At 47.8% G+C, this 21,552-nt stretch overlaps 1 protein-coding gene across 5 annotated transcripts in view; it reads left to right on the top strand.

The window, feature by feature from the left end:
* Nucleotides 1-21,552, top strand: part of LARGE1 (LARGE xylosyl- and glucuronyltransferase 1) — a 622,406-nt gene that overhangs the window by 568,123 nt on the left and 32,731 nt on the right. For all 5 annotated transcript variants that reach the window (XM_026447731.1, XM_026447729.1, XM_026447730.1 and 2 more), the window contains one exon: nt 11,700-11,863. In XM_026447731.1, coding sequence (XP_026303516.1) covers nt 11,700-11,863 — 164 coding nt within the window. The remainder of the gene's footprint in view (nt 1-11,699; nt 11,864-21,552) is intronic.

Genomic DNA, 21,552 nt, shown 5'->3' with positions numbered 1-21,552 from the left:
CTAAGACCTTTCTCTGCTTGCTTCTAGATTTTGGGAATTGGAAATTTTCTGCAGGGAAAGAAAGAGAAAGGGAAATACAACTTTAATCTTCACCACAAAGGGAGGGAGGCATTATGAGTCACATTTCACAGATAAGGAAAGGAAGGCTTCAAAGAAATGATTTACTTGTTCAAGGCCACACAACTCCTGAGTGCTGAGGGCGAGATTAGAAACCATGTCTACCTAACTCTAAAGCCACAAGACAAGGAAGGGCTTCCCAAATGGATGTAGCTATGTATGTATTATTAATGTAATAGTAAGTTAACATTATTACATATATCCAGGTTATTCCACAATTCTCCTGGTTGTTATATGGATACAGTTTTCTTACTCTTTCACTAACCCTTCAAGGTAGTTCCTGTTATCTCTTTTTATTTATTTATTTATTTTTTGAGACAGAGTCTCACTCTGTCACCCAGGCTGGAGTGCAGTGGTGCGATCTCGACTCACTGCAAGCTCCGCCTCCCGGGTTTACGCCATTCTCCTGCCTCAGCCTCCCAAGTAGCTGGGACTACAGGCACCCGCCACCTCTCCCGGCTAGTTTTTCGTATTTTTTAGTAGAGACGGGGTTTCACCGTGTTAGCCAGGATGATTTCGATCTCCTGACCTCGTGATCCGCCCGTCTCGGCCTCCCAAAGTACTGGGATTACAGGCTTGAGCCACCGTGCCCAGCCAATTTTTATATTTTTAATAGAGACAGGGCTTCACTATCTTGGTCAGGCTGGTCTCGATCTCCTGACCTCATGATCCACCCGCCTCAGCCTCCCAAAGTGCTGGGATTACAGGCGTGAGCCACTACTGTTATCTCCATTTTATACAGAAGGAAATAGAGGCTCAGAGAGGTGAATTCACGGAACAGGTTGGTGGCAGAGCTGAAGCCAGTATCAAGCCCTGATTCATAGTTGAGTGGTCTCTCTACGGCTGTTTAAAATACTCCTCTCTCTAAAATTGCTATGCCTGCCCCGTACCCCAGCACTCCCTCTCTCCAGGGCTCCTTCATTTTTCTCCATAGTACTTATCACTAATATATTCATGACTTATTTATTTTTGTTGATTATGTCTGTACCCACTAGAATGTGAGCTCTGTGACTACAGGGCTTTTTATCTGTTTTATTCATCAGTACATCTTCATTAAAGAGTGCCTGGCACCTGGTCCATGCTCAATAAATCTTGTTGAACAAATGAACTATAACAAGTCCTTTTCTTGAAGCATTTGTGGTGTGCCAGAAACATCCCTCCACTTGGACGCAGAAAATTTGGCCCAAGCTGGGCATAGTGGCTCATACCTGTAATCCCAGCCCTTTGAGAGGCTGAGGCAGGAAGATCACTTGAGCCTCAGGAGTTTGAAAACCAACCCAGGCACCATCGTGAGACCTCGTCTCTGTGAAAAATAAGCAAACCACACATGCCTGTGATCCTAGCTACTCAGAAGGTTGTGGTGGGAGGATCACTTCAGCCTGGGAGGTCGAGGCTGCAGTGAGTCGAGATGGCACCACCACACTCTAGCCTGAGTGACAGAACAAGACCCTGTGGCCCTAGACTAGATCTATGACTTTAGGCATAACTCTAGCCTTATATGAACCTCAGTTTTCCCATCTGTAAAATGGTCAGTAAATGTACCCACACCAGGCCCTTTGAGGAACGTTAAAGGGGTTAAAGTATTCAAAGTGCTGCGCCACCTAGGCAGTTACTGTTACGAGTACTTTCCAGAAAGCTTGCCTTGGATACCCGCTGTCTCAACTGCTGTGAGATCACTGCCTCGCCTCTGAAATGAAGAAGGCTTCCGAGCTCAATTCTCTCACGCTATGAAGGTGACAGGCCACATCCAAGGCCACGTTCCCTGACACTCAGCCCACTAAGAAGAAATGACAACAGCATCACCTCAATTAGAAGTTAAGACACATATACACAGATTCTATAAACACTTTATGGCATCACCCTGCAAGGCAATGCCAAGAAACAGATGGCTCTGTGGAAACAGCTGTATCTCAGAAAAACCCTGGAGAAAGCCCAGAATGCATTCCTGCTCTCACGTGCGAGCCGCATGTCACCAACTCTTCAGTCACGCAGCAGGCAGCAGAGCCCAGGATGGACAGCACACCAAACCCTAAGACAGGCTAGGCTGCTCAAGGCCAGTCTTCAAGGACCTTCTAGGAATGTGTTAAGCTCCAGAGCAGAGGAGGTGAAGGGAAGAGGAGCTGTGGGATCAGGAGACTCAGTGGATACAAGTCTGGGCCCCGGTTTCCCCTTGTGGCCTGGCTGCTTTGATCCTGTTCAGCTGTAACTTACACAGAGCCCTGTTTGACCCTTCTGGGTGCTGTTTGTCTTCCTTCCGCACTTGCCAGGTGTTCGGCCCTCCCTTGTCTGTAAAGCAGCTCCCTCCCTTCCTCTCCTTCCTACTAGATCTCCCTCTCTCAAGTGGCGTCTCTTACTTGTGCAGTAGGTAAGGAGGCAGCTCTGGAATGAGGCTGCCTCATGTGAAATCCCAGCTGGACTGCCAGCTGCGGGATTCCCGGTGATCTGCTTAAACTCCCTGCCCCTCAGTTTTCTCATCTGTAAGATGGAAATCAGTTATGCCTACCTGATAGACTTAAGAAGAATCAAGAAGGTAAGACAGGCCAGGAGCTTAGAACAATGTGGCAGATGGCAAAGACCCCCCAAAATTAAGGTTTGTGTTATGATTGCACTGTGTTTGTAATTAGTGACTGACTTCATTGCCTCTCCTCCTAGACCATAGGAATAATATAAATGCAGAAGCGGAAGCTCATTCCCCATTCATAGCACAAGACTTGACATAAAATAGGAGCCTGTGAATTGTATGTGATGTGTGAATTAATACCGACAACTGGGAGGGAGGAGACCGATCCTTTTTCTTATCTCCACTAAGTCGAGGTCAGGGCTGGGCAGACCCTCTCTGAACCTTCACTCAACAGTCCTGATGCAGCCCCCTACCTCCTTGCAAAAGAATGAAAATGGACTCATAGTTTGGCTTCCTTAGTAAAAAATGCTTTGGGTTCCTGGAACTTGTTGATTAATACACACAGCAGGCAACGAGGGAGGTCGTGAGCTTTTTCTACCTATCTGTGTGACTTAATAAGATGTAACAGCTTTGTGGAAACCACAGGGACAAGCTCTGGGTTAGGTTTCAGGAGAGCAGAGTTGGAGCCCCAGCTTCTCTGAGCACTTGGTCCCTCATCTGTCAACCGAGGGCCCTAAGGGCAGCCTCGCCTGTCTCATACAAGAATTGGGGAGGAGAAAAAATGAAATAGTGGATATGAAGCCACTAAAAAGTGAAAGCAAGTTCAAAGTGCAAAGCAACATGCTTGAGTGGAGATTTCCCCATGAGCAATTTCCCCCGTTGTCCCAAGACATCAGAAGGAGGGGTGTCCCAGGAAGAAAGAAATGGTGGCCTCCCAGACTCCTTAATTGGTCCATTGTACTATGTCTCCATCACTTACAGGCTACAAGCATTCAAATGTGCCTGTTAGTTAAGGTAGCACAAGCAGCTGTAATGTGGCTCAACCTGCTAGAAGTTTATTACTTGCAGAAAGTCCAAATGGGTGTCCATGATTGGCAGGTAGCTTTCCTGCAGGCTGAAGGACCCAGGCTCCTTTCATCTTGTGGCTCCCCCCTCCACAGAACCCCAGCCTGCTCTACAGGATTCTCGCTCTGGCTGTCAGCCAGGAAAAGAAGGTCAGTAAAGTTTGTGCCTGAGCAAGGCTTCAGAGTGGTCTGTGTACTAGCCAGAGCCTTTCCGGATACCACTGGCCAGAGCTCTATCACGGAGTTATTCTTAACTGAGGCTGGAGATACAGCCTAGTTCTGTGCCATGGAAGAGAGAAGAATATGGATATTGGTGAGCATGGGATGTTTCTGCCACCGCATGAAACACATGTTTTGAGTCCTCTGCGGTCACAGAATTGTTTACTGTTAGAACAAGAAAGAAGCCCAGAGGCTGACGAACTAGGCATTGTAGTGACTTGGTTACCTGCAAGAATACAGAGGAAATACACCTGGGTTTGAATCTCAGCTGCTCTGTTCGTGCGTTGTGTAACCTTGAGCAATGGCTAAACCTTTCAGATGATGGATATCTTCCTCTACTAAAGAGAACTAAGAGTGGTTCCTAATCTTTAGAGTTGGTGTGAGTCTTACATGAGAAAGAACCTGCAAAGCTCTCCCCTCTTTACCTGACCCAGTGAGTGCGTGATCCTTGAGAGTCACTTTATGAATCCCAAACCCTTTGTCTTACTAATTCAGAGGCATGACTTGCTCAAGGTCACATAGAAAATGAGTGTCGGAGACATCAGGTCTCGCTTTTCAGTTATCCCGGTAATCTCACTCCTTAGTTTGCCCAACTGTGAACAGAAGTCTGTAAGGCCAGAGCCCAGGATGCACTTGTACTCCCTCTGGATCCTCGGGCATAACCAGCCATCATTTCCGGCAGCTCAAAAGATCAATCTAGGCCACTGTCCTTATGGATGAGGAGAAATAAATGCAGACTGCCTAAAGGGCCATTTTCCCTTGAGTCCAAATCTCCCTCTGCCTCAGCTGGCTGCCCAAAGAAACAATTTAGCAAATGCATTTTATCTCAGGAGAAATCGGTCTTTTGTTTCTGTGCCTCCCTCGTCAGGAGCCCTGTGTTCCCTGTGGCAGTGGTTGGAGAGCAGGGCAGAGTAGCATTCAGACCCTGTTAATGAAATACTCCCTCCGGCTCCACGGCTCTCCAGAGAAATTACCCAAACCCTGGGTGAAAAGGAGGCAGGTTTTGTTTTTGTTTTGTTGTTGTTGTTGTTGTTGTTTGGTTTTTTGGGAGGTTTTGTTTGTTTTTATTTTTTATTTTATTTATTTATTTATTTATTTTGAGATGGAGTGTTGTTCTGTCGCTCAGGCTAGAGTGCAGTGGCATGATCTCAGCTCACTGCAACCTCCACCCTGGGTTCAAGCTATTCTCCTGCCTCAGCCTCCCAAGTAGCTGGGATTACAGGCACCCGCCACCACACCCAACTGACTTTTGTATTTTTAGTAGAGACGGGATTTCCCCATCTTGGCCAGGCTGGTCTCAAACTTCCGACCTCAGGTGATCCGCCTGCCTCGGCTTCCCAAAGTACTGGGATTACTGGGATTACAGGCATGAGCCACCGCATCCGGCCAAGGAGGCAGTTTCTAAACTGCTAGAGTCTCCCCACTGAGATAACATTAGCCACGCAGTCAGGAATAAGCAAGCCTAAATTAGAATTTGAAAAGGTACGTAATATAATCATAACCACATTGCTTAGGTTTGTGTAGCACTTGAAGGTTAACAAAGCACTCTTACATGCATAAGCTCATTTGAGAAAATTGCAGGGAACTAGTTAACTACAGAAAAGTTTAAGAAGCCAATACAATTCATCTGTGAATCCACCACTCAGAAAATCTTTGTTAACATTGTAATGTGTTCCCTTCTATTTTTGAGTGGGTTTTTCTTTTTCCTTTTGTCTTTTTCCTGCATTGGGACCACACTTTTTTATGGCCTGCTTCGTTCACGGAACACTGGGTCTTCCACCATCTCATTTGATTCTCACCTCCATCCCCTGGGAAGAAGTAATTGTGTTGTGAAACGTCCCTGGTTTGAGTTTTGAAGACTGGATTCCCATCCCGGACTGCTGCTCACTCGCTGAAGCAGATTACTAAAAGCTTCTGAGCCTTAGTTTCCTCCTTTGTATAACTGATATCTGTGCTGAAGGATTAAACTGATGAAGCAATGCACCTGAAAACATTTAGCATTGCATCAGTCACATAGTAGGTACCCAGATAGTATTAGCTGGATCAAGATGCAAAACACCATGTAGAGGAGAAATGAACATGCATGTTCAAGGATGGCAACTGGTTGGCCCAGAGTCCTGGGGACAGGTGTGTCTGACAGCATACCTGACTTTCTTTCTTTCCTGTTTTGTTGTTGTTACTGTTGTTGTTTTTGTTGTTTTTGAGACAGAGTCTCACTCTGTCACCCAGGCTGGAGTGCAATGGTGAGATCTCGGCTCACTGCAACCTCCCACTCCTGGATTCAAGTGATTCTCCTGCCTCAGCCTCCCAAGTAACTGTGATTACAGGCGCACACCACCACGCCCAGCTAATTTTTTGTATTTTAGTAGAGACGGGGTTTCACCGTGTTAGCCAGGATGGTCTCGATCTCCTGACCTCACGATCCGCCTGCCTCAGCCTCCCAAAGTGCTAGGATTGCAGGCATGAGCCACGGTGCCCAACCAGCTGACTTTTTTTCTACAATACCCAGTGTGGTTGGTAAATGACAATATTCTCTAGGTAATAACCTTTAAACACCGCAGCAGGGACTGCAGGTGAACTTGGGATGTGGATGCCACCGAATCCCATTGTTGGTACCATGAAGTTCAGAGCTGGAGGTGGCCTCTTCCCCAGGACTGCCCTAGTCAATTCCAGTAGGGCAGGGTGTACTCTAGAAGCCCTGAGAGCACCTCCGTTGATCAGTACTCCCTCTCCTCACATGCAGGGCTGAGCTGAGCATCCAACAGAGGCTTACCGAGCATCCAAGATGGATCACGTCAGCCACGCAGTCAGCAATAAGCAAGCCTAGATTAGAATTTGAAAAGGTACATGATATAATCATAACCACATTGCTTAGGTTTCTGCAGCACTTTATAGTTTTCAAAACACTTTACATGCATTAGCTCATTTGAGAAAATTGCAGGGAATTAATTAACTACAGAAAAGTATAAAGAAGCCAATAAAATTCATCTGTGAATCCACCGCTCAGAAAATCTTTAACATTCGTTATAGAACCTGGATATTCTAGGTTCAGATGGTTCAGAAATGAAGGGGATAGAGCTCCTGCTGTTAGGAACCCACCATATGGATGCTTTTTGGAAAGTGGTTCCTGGAACCATTTACCTGGAAATGTCTTTTTCCCCAACTCAAGGGTATATACCCGTGTGTGCACATAGAGAAGGAGAGGCCAGACATAGTAGATCATGCCTGCAATCCCAGCACTTTGGGAGGCTGAGGCGGGCAGATCACCTGAGGTCAAGACCAGCCTGGTCAACATGGCGGAACCCTGTCTCTGAGCCTTTGCCATACAGTCTCCTTCAGGTGAGGTTTGAGGACAAAAGGTGTCCATGTAGGTGTGTTCAGGGGCCCAGGTGTTTCCCTCTCCTGTGATAATAGCTACGATAATAAGTGACATCCATTGAAGGTTTTCTTCAACCGCTGTTTTCTCTCTATGCAGCATCTTTCAGAATCCTTCTCTAACCTTCTGGGGTAGTGACCATTGTCCTCATTTTACAGCTGAGGACCCTCCCTGAAGCTCAGAAAGGTTAGGTCATTCACCCACTTACCTGAGATCATCCAGGCAGGAGTGGGTTAGAACCAGTCACCTTAGCCACTACGTTGCATCTACATCTTCACGTGAGGCCAAGCAGGCATCTTTCCTGAAGCAGCAGCATGGTGGTAGAGGGGCACAGACCCAGGTTTGACACCTCTACCCTTCTCAACTGTCAGATGAGGCTGCAGATGACTCACAGGGGGCTCTGGGGAGGAGAGGAAATCACCTGTACCCAGCACCTTACGTGGAGCTGGGCGCATGCTTGTTTGTTTTCCAAAAGCTTTTCAGCCATCACAGACCCTTGGATGCAAATATTGAAGCAAATGAGGGGCTGAAGAATGGGCTTATTGATCACATTCTGTGCATATAATTAGAGGACACAAAAGGAAAATTGAAAGGATAGTCTTAACTTCACAGTGATCGCAGGTTTGTTGTATACAGCAAATATTTTTCAGGCATGCAACACATGATACTGAGCACCTGTCACAAGCCAGGCACGGTGTTCGGGACAATGGTAAAGTGTCACAGTCTCACCGGGAAAGTTGCCCTTAAATAATTTCAGTTCAAGTTGACAAGTGCTTTAATGGAGTTGCGAACTGAGCGCTCTTGGAGCGCAGAGAAGAAATGGATCGCTTCTCCCTAGCGGGATCAGCAGAGGTCTCACAGAGCAGGTGCCATCTGGGCTGAATCTTGAAAGGTAAATGGAAGGTTTTTTAGGTGGAGGAGAGTGGAGCGAGGTGAGGGAGGGCATTCCCGAGAGGGGAAGAGCATGGCACGGAACACAGTCACAGAGGTGTGAGGGAAAGGCAGGTTTGGGGAGCACAGAGACTAGTGATGAGGCCACAGAGTGTGGGGGTGGTGGGTCAGAGAGAGCAACTCATGATTGTCAACAGGGAAATCTGGATTTAATGCTACAGGTCAGAAGGAAGCAGAGGGGTCTTAGATCTTAGACGGAATGAGAATTTCAGCTTCCTTGTCTTATATTAAACTGCTGGCCTGGTGAGAATCTTCAAACAGGCAAGGATAGCAAATTGACTTGAAAAGCTGAATATCCCTAACTGCATTCTTTTAACAGTTAAAAATTTTAGAGATAGCTGACAGTGTCTCACAGATCACTGGATCTCAACCGGTTTCCCAAGCTGCATTGGGAAATATGCAAGTGCATTTGGAGCTTCACAGGGCTGTCTGGAGAATGCTGTAAGCATTTAGTGGGTAGGAGCTCGGGAGGTTGACTGTCCTTCAATAGGTGGGACAGGTCCCCATAATAAAAACGTGCCCCCCACAGAATACCAGTAGCACTCTATCCGTATCTATTGCTCAAAACCAGTAAGACCTCAGTCGCCTTCAAGAAGTATTTATTGGCCGGGCGCGGTAGCTCACGCCTGTAATCCCAGCACTTTGGGAGGCCAAGGCGGGCAAATTGCCTGAGGCTAGGAGTTCAAAACCAGCCTGGCCAACATGGTGAAACCCTGTCTCTACTAAAAATACAGAAAGTAGCCGGGCGTGGTGATGAGTGCCTATGATCCCAGCTACTCAGGAGGCTGAGGCAGGAGAATCACTTGAACCCAGGAGGCAGAGGTTGCAGTGAGCTGAGATCACGCCACTGCACTCCCGCCTGGACAACAGAGCTAGACTCTGTCTCAAAAAAAAATAAGTAGTATTTATTGAGGCAGCTGGGCTGGGCTGGCTTGCATGACTTGAGCAGTTGGGGAGGAGCTGCTCTGCCCCAAATGTCTCATCTTCCAGCAAGCTAGCCTCGGTATCCTCTCATGGCAGTGGTAGGGTGCAAGAAACACTCTCTTGAGATCTAGCCTCAAGACTGAGACAATATTACTTCCCCTGCTTTCTGTTAGCAGAAGTACTTCATGATTCCAGCCCTTACTGAAGGCCCGAGAAATAAACTGTGCCTCTTTAGTAAGCACCACTGCAAAGGGCAAGGATATCTGAGGTGGCAGGGAGTGGGGGAGAGAGAAGGAATTGGAGCAATTAATGCCATCATCTTCCCTAGCACACATCTTGAGAAATAACGCCATTCAGTAATCTGTCAAGGCAATGGTCTTAACAGGTACAAGGCTATACAGAAGCAAGTTAATATATTTTCTTGTTGACTGCTACACTGTTGATTTGGGGATTTAAAGAAAGTATACCTTCTTGGAAAAACATTCTCTGATATTCAACTAGGTTGGTAACCCTTGCCATGTAAACTTTTGTCTGTATTCTATCATGTGATAGACAAGGCTGATTTAACAGGAAAAAAAAAATGGAACCAACCCTTCTGTGACCTTTGGCAAATTATCATTTTTTTACATTGATTTTTCTGGAAATACAGATTGCATCCGACAAGTCCTCCCATTCTTTTTTTTTTCATTTTGAGACAGAGTCTCACTCTGTCGCCCAGGGTGGTGTGCAGTGTCGTGATCTTGGCTCGCTGCAACCTCTGCCCACTGGGTTCAGGCAATTCTCTGCCTCAGCCTCCCAAGTAGCTGGGATTAGAGGTGCCCGCCACCATGCCCAGCTAATTTTTTGTATTTTTAGTAGAGACACGTGTCACCATCTTGGCCAAGCTGGTCTTGAACTCCTGACCTCGTGATCCACCTGCCTCAGGCTCCCAATGTGCCGGGATTACAGGCGTGAGCCACTGCGCCCGGCCAAGTCCTCCCATTCGAAGTGCACAGTTCGTTGAATTTTCACGAAAGTGCACATCCATGTACCCCTTGCTCCAGTCATGGTGGAGTGGGTTTCTGTCCCTCCCAACCCTCTCTTGCCTCTTCCCAGGCCTCTCACTCCCCCACCCCACATGCCCTGGTCCAATTTTTTGTCACTGTGGATTAGCTTTTTGCTAAGTTGTGTCACTTTTTAATTTCAGTTCTTCATCTGTAAAACATACATCATACTTGCCTGGTAGGGGTTCCCATGAGACCGTGTCGGTTGGGCGCTGCTGCAGATTTGCACATCTGTGTATCTGTCTCGGCATATCTGAAATGTTATCTCCTTAGCTCCCTGTCAGCAGGTGTGCCTGCTCTTTTCACAAGTTGGTGAAGGAAGAGAGAAGTACAGCTAGTTAAACAAGTTCTACAAGCAGATTAATGAAGTAAGACTTTGAGAGAGTTCAAAAAAAGAAAAGAGAAAAAAGTACGGGTGCCAAGATTCTGGTTACACTTAGGTGAAATGAAAGGAAAAGAATTTCTGTTTTGTTAATGTGCTGGTTTTGTTTTGTTTTGTTTTTTCCAAGACCTAGTACAAAGATTGAAATCAGTAGCTCTAGGGAGAGAAAAGCATCAGGTCATACGGAGGTCCTTGTCAGTTTTGACCGTTGTCTTCTTTGGGCATTTTCTTGTGTTATTTTTGTTTTGTTTTGTTTTTGAGATGGAATGTGACTGTGTCACCCAGGCTGGAGGGCAGCGGTGCGATCTCGGCTCACTGCAACCTCCGCCTCCCGGGTTCAAGAGCTTCTCCTGCCTCAGCCTCCTGAGTAGGTGGGATTACAGGCGTCCACCACCACGCCCGGCTAATTTTTATATATTTTGTAGAGACAGTGTTTCCCCATGTTGGCCAGGGTGGTCTCGAACTCCTGACCTCAGGTGATCCGCCCACCTTGGCCTCCCAAAGTGCTGGGATTACAGGCATAAGCCACCGTGCCCGGCCCGTTTTCCTATGTTATTTGAAATTGTTACGCCGAGTTGTCTAGGAAAACATTTCTCATTTGTTTCTAAGGAGTTTATGGTTGGTTATATGTTTTTTAGTGAGCACCACCTTTGTTCTTAGCTAAGAGGGGACCCGTTTCTCAGGTGCTAATGGCATCCTCTTTTTTTGTTGTTTTTTGTTTTTGTTTGTTTTGGTTTTGAAACGGGGTTTTGCTCTGTAGCCTAGGCTGGAGTGCAGTGGTGCCGTCTCAGCTCACTGCAGCCTCCATGTCCTGGGCGCAGGTGATTCCCCACCTCAGCCTCCTGAGTAGCACTGCAGTCACACACCTCCATGCCCGGCCAATTTTTCTATTTTCAGTAGAGACGGGGTTTTGCTTTGTTGCCCAGGTTGGTCTCGAACTCTCAGGCTCAAGCGATCTGCTCGCCTCAGCCTCCCAAAGTGCTGGCATTACAGGTGTGAGCCGCCACACCCAGTCCCCAGGCATCTGATTTTTACCATCACCTTTTTGAAATTAGATTAAGTTGCAGAGGGAAATAAAAGTGGTGATCCCTTCCGTGTACCTCTGACCCGTCAACATCCTGATGGGTGATAAACTCCGGGGAGGGCAGGGCTCGAGGGGCAAGCTCATGGGCACCCTGGGACCTCTTCTTCACGTGCCCAAGCCCTCTCTCCTACCCTGCAGCTCCAGAAGCAGCTGTCTGAGCTGGACGAGGACGACCTGTGCTATGAGTTCCGGCGAGAGCGTTTCACTGTCCACCGTACCCACCTGTACTTCCTGCACTACGAGTACGAGCCTGCGGCAGACAGCACGGACGTCACCCTGGTCGCTCAGCTGTCCATGGACAGGTATGGCAGACGGCCTCACCCACCCCAGTCTCCTCACGGCGGCGCTTTGCATGGAGGATAGAGAATGGAGAAGGGTGTGCTCACTTCCGCAGCACATATGCTAAAATTGGAGGATGGAGCAGGAAGAGATGGCGCACCGGCTTAGAATATTGAAGCCTGGGCCGGGTGCGGTGGTTCACGCCTGTAGTCCCAGCACTTTGGGAGGCCGAGGCAGGCGGATCACAAGGTCAGGAGTTCGAGACCAGCCTGGCCAACATGGTGAAACCCCATCTCTACTAAAAATACAAAAATTAGCTGGGCATGGTGGTGTGCGCCTGTAATCCCAGCTACTGGGGAGGCTGAGGCAGGAGAATTGCTTGAGCCCAGGAGGCAGAGGTTGCAGTGAGCGGAGATCGTGCCACTGCACTCCAATGACAAAGCAAGACTCCGTCTCAAAAAAGTAAAAATAAGAAAAGAGTACTGATAAGGGTGAGTTGGGTCACGTTCCCCCCACCTCCCCAGCACTGAAAACCAAGGGCTCTTTCTTATGGTTGTTGTCTGAAGATAGATGAAAGGATCGATTCTTAAGAAGTAGAGCCCTACTCGAATGACGTCACGAAGAGGGGGAGTGGGGAGACTGGAGCCACAATTGTGACTGGAAAGCAACGCTGTTCCTTTTCCTTCTATGTGTATTGATGAAACAAACATCGTCAAGCATTTCCAGGCAGTACTGACATGAGTCCCGCCCTGATGTAGCTTACAGGCCCGTGCACTGCTTCTCAACCTTGTCCAGGGAGATTGAATCACCTCGGGAATTGTATAACGTGTTCACGTCCAGGCTGCCTTGCAGAAAAGTAAAATAAGGACCTTTGTAGGACAGAGCCCTTGGCATTGTTCTGTTTTAAGCTTATAATGTGTAGCCAGGTCTGAGAAGATGGAGCTAGTCACATAAACAGCAATACACAATTTTTAAAAATGACTGTAATTGCGTAAGTGCTTGGAAGGCACCGGGAGGATAATCCCAATGCCAGCTTGGAGACCTTCTTTAGGTCGTGTGGTCGGGAGAAGGCTCTCTGAGGAAGGCACATTTCTGCAGAGACCTGGAGGACAAGAAAAGGAGTCAGGCATGCAAGTTATTGAGAGAAGAGTTTCCCAGGCAGATGAAATAGCAAGTGCAAAGGGCCTGTAGTGGGAAAGATGCCTGCACTTTCAGAAACGTCACAGAAGACCAGAGTGGCTGCAGTATAACAGGGGCTTGGGGGGAAAGCAGCATGAGAGAAGACTGTAGGAGGTTAGACACTCATGAGATATCCTAAGTGTGGGTAGGGAGTTATTGAACAAATTGATGCAGTTACCTAATATAATTTATATGTGTGTGTGTATATATATATATTTTTTTTGTTTGTTTGTTTTTGTTTTTGTTTTTGTTTTTGAGACGGAGTCTTGCTCTGTCACCCAGGCTAGAGTAGAGTGACACGATCTCAGCTCACTGCAACCTCCACCTCCCAGGTTCAAGCAATTCTCCTGCCTCAGCCTCCCCAGTAGCTAGGACTACAGGCATCCGCCACCACCCCCGGCTGAATTTTTGTATTTTTAGTAGAGACAGGGTTTCACCATGTTGGCCTGGATGGTCTCGATCTCCGGACCTCGTGATCCTCCCACCTTGGCCTCCCAAAGTGCTGGGATTACAGATGTGAGCCACCGCGCCCATCCTAATTTATATATTTTTAAAAACTTCTCTGGCTGCCAAGAAGTGAATGGATTTGAAGCCCCAAGGTCACTGAGCCAGGGCTACATGGCTTTTCTATACCTGGCCACTTCAGGTGCCCCTTCCCGCCTTGTCTGACTGGCTTCTGCTTCCATTCACACATGGCCCACGGTGGCTGCCCTTGCCCCAACTCCCTCTTGTGTCATCCCCACTCAGCTCCTACAATTAGGAAGGAAGTTTGATTCCTCATTCTGTCTTTTGAGCCACCTCAGAGATGCCCATCCAGCCTATGGGTGAGATTCCATGGGATTGTTCTAAGGATTAAATGAGCTAATGCCCGTACAGTGCCAAGAACAGTGCCTGGGACATAATAAGTGTTCCATAAATGCCAGGTGTTATTAGTCATGAATGACTGAAGAATAAACAAACAGATGAAAGAACAAATACCTGGACACAGAAATGTTTTTGTAAAGGCACCTGAGAGCCCCAGGAAGTGAGAGGAACCTTGCGCTGGAGGCAGCGTGGAATGATTCATATTGTAGGTGACTCAGGGAAGTGGATTCCTTGCTCTGTGAGTCCCGCCACGTGCAAGCGAATGACCACATGCATAATTCAGTGGCTTCAGGGGCTGGCAGTCTCCTGGGGATTCACAGGCTCCAAAAGAACTTGGAGAAAGGCCATGGGGACTCCTGTGCGCAGAGAACTTGCAGATCCTAGCAGGTAACAGATAAAGACAGCATGGGACAAAAGAGCAAGGGACAGGCCCGGAGGCTCTAGCACCAGCTCTATGCTTGACCTGCTGTGAGGGCCCTAGCGAGGCCTGTCCCTTCTTGTGGCCACAGTTTTCTCATCTCCACATCCACGTGATCACTCAGCAAATACAGCTCACCATTCTGCACCAGGCACTTAAGGGGAGAGGAATATGTGTTAAAAGACCTATCCCTGTCTTTAAGGAGTATGCAGCCTACTGGGGGCTCAGGCAACCCATTCGTTTTCTCTTGTTAGGTGACAAAGTACCACACAATGAGCAGCTTACAAAGTACACCTTTGTTACCTTGTGGGCCGCTCTGGGTCAGGAATCTGGAAGATGCTAGCAGGGCCCTCTGCCCAGGGTCTCAGGACTGAAATCTCAAGGGATTATCCAGGGCTGGGATGTCATCTGGGGATTGCCATCCACATCCACGCTCATTTGGGTTGCAGCAGAATTCAGTTCCAGGACGGAGGTCCCGTTTCTTTGCTGGCTGTTGATGGGTGTCCCCTTCAGCTCCTCAAAGCCACTCTCAGTTCCTAGCCATGCAGCCCCCTCCCTGCAGGGCAGCCCACTTCTTCAAGGCCAGCAGGAGAATCTCTCTCTGGCCCGCGACACTGGAGCCTTCTATAACATCACATGATCACAATGTGATATTCACAAGCCCTGCCCACACCCAAGAGGGCGATTACACAGGGCATGTCCACCAGCAGGGTAGGAATCGGGGGGGCCCTCATAGAACTCTGCCTGCCACTGACAGGTAAGGTAAACAGGTCTACAGTAGAATGTTGAGTTCTGAGTGGCGTGCAGGAGGTGCACCAATGCAATGAGATCCCACAGAGGTGGAAAAAGGAAAAGGCAGGGAATGTGTCCAAGGGAAGGTAGCATCTGAATTGAGTGGGAGGCTGGGTAAACTGAGAGTAGAAGGCACAGAAGGAGAGAAGGAAGGCTCCCCAAGGTAGTGCGTGCAGCATGTTCACGGGACACAGAGGACGTCAGGCCCAGTGGGGAACACAATAGTGAAATGTGGTTAGGGCTTAGGGCGTAGGAGGGAGAAAGAGGAGAGCAAATACACGTGGCCAGGTAGGCGGGGCTGGATCACAGAGGGCCTCAGGGAAACCAGGGGAGGTGGCCAGCCCTTCTGGCTCAACTCTGGCATCCTGTGTGGGGCTCCATAGGGACACCCAACTAGTGTCCCAGAGTCACCCCTAAAATTCTCACGTCCCTTTGGCTTCTCACCCAGATTTCAGTTTGGACACCCAGGCTCCCCGCCACTAAGCAGCCACATCAGGAAGTCACCTCACCACAGAAGTCCCTCTTTTCACATGTATGTTTCCTTCTCCTCCATGGCATTTATAGTAAAAAAAAAAAAAAAAAAAAAAAAATCGAATACTCCACATCAGTGCTGAGTGATGGTCTGGATTGGTCTCTTTTGACTCTTTTGACTGCACCTGGCCCCTCCCATGAGCTACCTGAAACTCAGTTGCTATAATCCGTGCAAATGAGAGGGTTTCACTTAAAGCCAGGTGCCCGTCTGTCCAACCATCGCTGGCTGGCTGTGGCATTCAGGCCTCCTGATAATGCATTCAGATTATCAGCAAAATATTCTGAATCAAGATTAGTGGCCAGTGGCTACCAAAGAAATCTGATACACTTTCTAATCAAAGTAAAGGGTAGCATAACAGTGAAGGACACTTGGTCCCTGGAGTCAGGCACTGTGGGTTCTTTGTTGCCCTGTCACTTTGTTTTTGGACAAGTCACTTAACTTTTTTTTTGTTAGACAGTCTTGCTGTGTCGCCAGGCCAGAGTGCAATGATGCAATCTCTCAGCTCACTGCAACCTCCGCCTTGTGTGTTCAAGCGATTCTCCTGCTTCAGCCTCCCAATAGCTGGGACTACAGGCGCATGCCTACCACGCCCAGCTAACTTTGGATTTTTAGTAGAGACAGGGTGTCACCATGTTGACCAGCATGGTCTCAATCTCTTGACTTCGTGATCCTCCCGCCTCAGCCTCCCAAAGTGCATCACTGAACTTCTTTAAGCCTCTGTGTCTTCATCTATATTCTGAAAGTGATAATTATATCATTATCCTCATTATCCCCAAGGTTGTTGTAAAGATCAAATGAGAGAAGGCATGCCCAGTGCTTAGTCCTGACATACATTCAGAGGCTCCCTAAATGATACCAGTACTGTTGACCAGAATCGAAAGGACAGAGAGCCCCGGGTTCAAATCCCACCAACTTATTCAATCCTCAGCTGGTGTTCTGGGCAAGTCACTTAACATCATTGGGTTTCTGTTTCCTCCTATAAAAGAGGGTTAAAATTACTTGCCTCATAGGGTCCTGGTTAGGAGTAAACAAGAGATCCTTTATAAAAGCCCTGAGCACATATTTGACATCCAATAAATACCGGCTAGATCTGAACATTCTTACGAAGGCATATGCACATGATAGTTATTTGGGACAGGTAAAGTGATGTAGTAGAAAAGAAAAAAAAGCAAGACTTGGATTCAAACTACACTTGTGCCACTTCCTAGCTGTGTAAGTTTGAACAACTTACTTAGCCTTTTTGAGCCTCACTTGACTCATCTATGAGATGGTGATAATGTCGCTAAATTCACTAATTCTTGTCTGGGTTCTACAAAATAAGATGTAAAGTGCCTAGTAAGTAGTTGATGTGAACAAATATTAATTTCTCTTAATGTTTCTCACCTCTCTGCTGGCTATAGAATTTGCTATCTGGAATTTGTGCAAACAAGTAGAACAAACATATTTCCAGTTATTAACAGCTCAAACCCATCCTTCTGTATACACTTGTTAGCAAGAAGAGAATACAGGCAAAACCGAGTCCCTCCTCTTGCCAGTGGGATCCATCCTTCTGGTCTGGACTACAGACACAATCCATTTAAAAGAAAGTCTGTGGCCAGGCGCGGTGGCTCACACCTGTAATCACAGCACTTTGGGAGGCCGAGGAAGACGAATCACTAGGTCAGGAGATGGAGACCATCCTGGCGAACACAGTGAAACCCCATCTCTACTAAAAATAATACAAAAAAATTGCCAGGCATAGTGTCAGGCGCCCGTAGTCCCAGCTACTCAGGAGGCTGCGGCAGGAGAATGACATGAACCCAGGAGGCGAAGCTTGCAGTGAGCCGAGATCACGCCACTGCACTCCAGCCTGGGCGACAGAGCAAGACTCTGTCTCAAAAAAAAAAAACGTCTGGGCCCCACTCACGTCTGCAGCAAGCACCAACCATAGCGGTCTTCCTTTCAAAGCCTGGACAGTCCAAGTGTAGCAGACACACGATACCCACTCCTGTATTGTGACGTGCATCGCCATCAGGACAATCTCTCAAGAGAACCCAAGGGATTCCAAGCCCTAATGAGAGGTGCTTAGCAGGCCGCAATTAAAAATTATAAAGTGGCACTGCAGGCTGATGAAGAATGGTAGAAATTCCTGCAGCCACTTCCGCTCTGTCAACACATCCAATTACAATGCAGCACGCTGACTGGTGCCTGTTGGATTGATTTTTAATTTAAGAAACGTTTCAGATGTGTTTGTAAACTTTCGAGTCAGAAGTAGGCCCTACGTGAATGCCACAACGAATTAGGCGAGCCGGCCTTTGCACTCCCATGCCCAGCTCCCTCTGGAATTCCTTTCAGAAAGGGTGAACATTGCAACCATGGCTGTGAAGCCAGGAGATCTGCTTCTCCTTCAGCAGCTCAGCACCCTTCCTCCCGTCCCAGCAGAAGACACCAGTGGCGACGGGACAGAGGGAGCTGATCACGAGGGGGTCACCTGTCTTCTGACACCTGTCCAAGGACAGCCTGGTGTTTCAGTGTGTCTTTGACAAAAATGTTAAGTGTTGACTACAGTTGCGGGGCCTCATGGGAATGACGGGGCACTTCTCTGCTCTCTGTGAGTAAAGGAGAGAGAATGGGCTGGGCTCACAGGGCCCCACTTTAGAACAGTGTTGCTTCCAGCCTGCTCCTGGGACCAGCAACACAGCATTGCACAGGAGCTTGTCAGAAATGCAGATTATCAGGCCCCACCCCAGATCTCCTGAACCAGAATCTCTTGGGTGGGGCCTGGAAATGGGGGTTCTAATAAGCCCCCAAGGTGATTTAAAACAAGCTTATATTTGAAAGCACTGATCATTCTAGAGAGTGAAAGGTAATTTTTTCTCCATGTAACAGGCAGAGTGATATTTTAAAAATGTAACTCAGGTCACATCATTGAAACCCTCAGATGACTTCTTGTTACATGTGGAACAGTGTCCCACCTGCCTGCTGTAGTCTTCATGGCCCATCCAGCCTGGCATCTGTACAACCCCTGATACCTTCATCTCACCTCTGCCCTCACTGTCCTGTGCTGCACCCACACTGGCCCTGTCTCTTCCAGCTGGAACATGCTGAGCCCATTGTTACCCCAAAGGCCATCCCCTCTTCTTGGAAAGCTTTCCCCCAGACTTTTCACAATGCCAGATCCTTCTCATTATCTGCTGTAACAAAATGCCATAAATTATTTGATATATAAACATTGGAAATGTATTTATCACAGTGCTGGAGGCTGGAAGTCTAAGATCAAGGCTTCAGTCGATTTGGTGTCTGGTGAGGATGCACTTCCTGGCTCACAGAGAGTGCCTCACTACTATGTCCTCACATGGTGGAAGGAGCTGGCTAGCTCCCTGGGCCTCTTAAAAGGGCATGAAGGCTGGATGTGGTGGCTCATGCCTGTAATCCCATCACTTTGAGCCAGGGCAGGCAGATCACCTGAGGTCAGGAGTTTGAGACCAGCCTGACCAACATGGCGAAATCCCGTCTCTACTAAAAATACAAAAATTAGCCAGGCGTGGTGGCACACACCTGTAATCCCAGCTACTCGGGAGGCTGAGACAGAAAAATCACTTGAACCTGGGAGGTGGAGGTTGCAGTGAGCCAAGATCGCAACACTGCACCCCATCTTGGGCAACAGAGTGAGACTCAGTCTCAAAAAAAAAGTCGGGGGGGCACGAATCTCATTCAAGAGAGTTCCACCCTCATGACCTAATCACCCCGCTATTCAAACATCTGGTTTGTTGATTGTCTTTTTCCCCACTAGAATAAAAGCTGCTGAAATGCAGGTGCCTAGGCCCCTTGTCTGTATAGTATACCTGATGCATTGGAAATAACAAATTTGTATTAGGTGAAGACATGTTTCAGAGGCAGAAATAGCACCTAAGGAGGAAATAACAGCTACCGTATACCGAGTACCTGCTGTATATCTACCTTTGCACCAGACATTTTGTACCATTATCTCATTTAATCCTCAAATCCAACTAGATGTTGCTGCGTCACAAACTGCCCTGAGTCTTAGCAGCTTAGTACAAGAACTGGAATGAGCTTGTGATTCTTTGGACTGGCAGTGTGGGGTGGACTCTGCTGGGCTCATTCGTGTGTCTGCCGTAAACTAGGTAGCTTTCTGGGGGGTTGTCTGGCTATCAGCAGAGACCAGGGTTACACTAGGGCAAGGTGGTGTAGGGCTAGTTCACGTGGCAGCAGGCACAAGCCCGTTATCTCACCTCTGCTCATGTCGTGCTTGCTAACAGCCCATGGACCAAAGCAAGTCATGTGGCCAGAATTCACGTGGGAGATTATTTCCAGAGGATATGGACAGAGGGAGAGGGATGATTTATAGCTATTTTGTAATCTACCAAAGGCATTATTATCCCCAAAATACATATGTGGAAATTGAAGCCCAAAGAACCGTCACTTGCCCAGGAATACTGACACAGCTCAGAGGACAACTCCAGGTCTGTCTGACCCCAAAACCTACAGTTGCACACTGTGTGATATGCTGTATAGCCTGCCTCACGGGCCGTGCACCAGATTAGAATGGTCTGCCCTGGTGGGTGTGAGTTCCCTATCCCAGCAGACACTGAGTGGTCACTGCCTGGGCTGCTTGGTCCTACCGATACTCTAGAATTCCTTCCAGCCCTGGTCTTCTGCGTTTCTGACCCAGCCATCTCCCTACCTGCTCCTTTATGACTACAGAGACTGTGTGAGGCTTCCAGCCTTAGTGGGACTCTATGGAGTAGCCCTCGCCTGTTTCTAGATCTGCCAGACATTTCTAAGCAGCCTTTGCCCGCCCCTCCCTAGATGAAGCAATGGTGGTCTCCATGGGGAGGTGGGAACCAGCATGGGACAGAGACAGGCCTTCTGGGTTTAGGGTCAGCTCTTCCATGGACTCATCCAGCGAAAGAAGGCCTGGCCACAGAGCTTGGCATCAGCAAGAACTGCACTGGGACGACCCTTAGGGAACAGACGAGGGGAGAGAATGTGGGAGGTGGAGGTTGCAGTGAGCCGAGATCGCACCACCGTATGCCAGCCTGGGCAACAGAGTGAGACTCAGTCTCAAAAAAAAAAAAAAAAAAAAAAGTAAAAGAAAAGGGGTATGAACCTCATTCATGAGAGTTCCACCTTCATAACCTAATCACCTCCCTAATCAAACCTCTGGTTTGTTGATTTTTTTCCCCACTAGAATAAAAGCTGCTGAAATGCAGGTGCCTAGGCCCCTTGTCTGTGTAGTATACCTGATGCATTGGAAATAACAAATTTGTATTAGGTGAAGACATGTTTCAGAGGCAGAAATAGAACCTAAGGAGAGGGCCGAGGGGATTGTGAAACTTTGAGACAGATACCAAGAGGGACTGAGGAGGGGAAGGAGTAGGGAGGCACTGACACCAGGAGGAGAACATGCTCTTGGGGAAACAGGCAATGAAGCAAAGGTATTTGGGAACTTTGTTCTCAGCCTAACTCCAATCCATATTAAATAATGACTTGGATCTGGGCTTTGGGGTTAGGTAGACCCAAATGTGAACCTAGGTCCTTCACTCTGTGACTGGGTGACTTGAAAGAAGTTATTTCATCCCCTTAAGCTTCCTTGCCTGTAAGATGGTGATAAGAATCTCAATGTTATAGTTACTATGAGGATTAAATGTGATAGCCACAGTGTGGCACAGACATGGCAAGCAGCAGGTAAAGGGAGAGATGACTGAGATCATGATCACACCTTAAATATTACCATCATTATAGAAAGCTCCGTTTGTCACAGTTGTTCAGGTCCTGGCAGGAAGGTTGGTTCTAAGGGACTAAAGATTGGAGAGATTGGGGCTGGGGGACGTAGAAACAGCAGTGCATTGTGTCACCATTCCATCTCGCTTGTGGAGGTTCCACAGGACAACATCCAGCTGCGTTATCTCTAAAGCTCGACTTAT

This window comes from Piliocolobus tephrosceles, chromosome 19, assembly GCF_002776525.5.
Source record: "Piliocolobus tephrosceles isolate RC106 chromosome 19, ASM277652v3, whole genome shotgun sequence".
NCBI lineage: Eukaryota > Metazoa > Chordata > Mammalia > Primates > Cercopithecidae > Piliocolobus > Piliocolobus tephrosceles.
The sequence above is the reverse complement of the archived record's forward strand: the minus strand, read 5'-3'. Positions and strand labels throughout refer to the sequence as shown.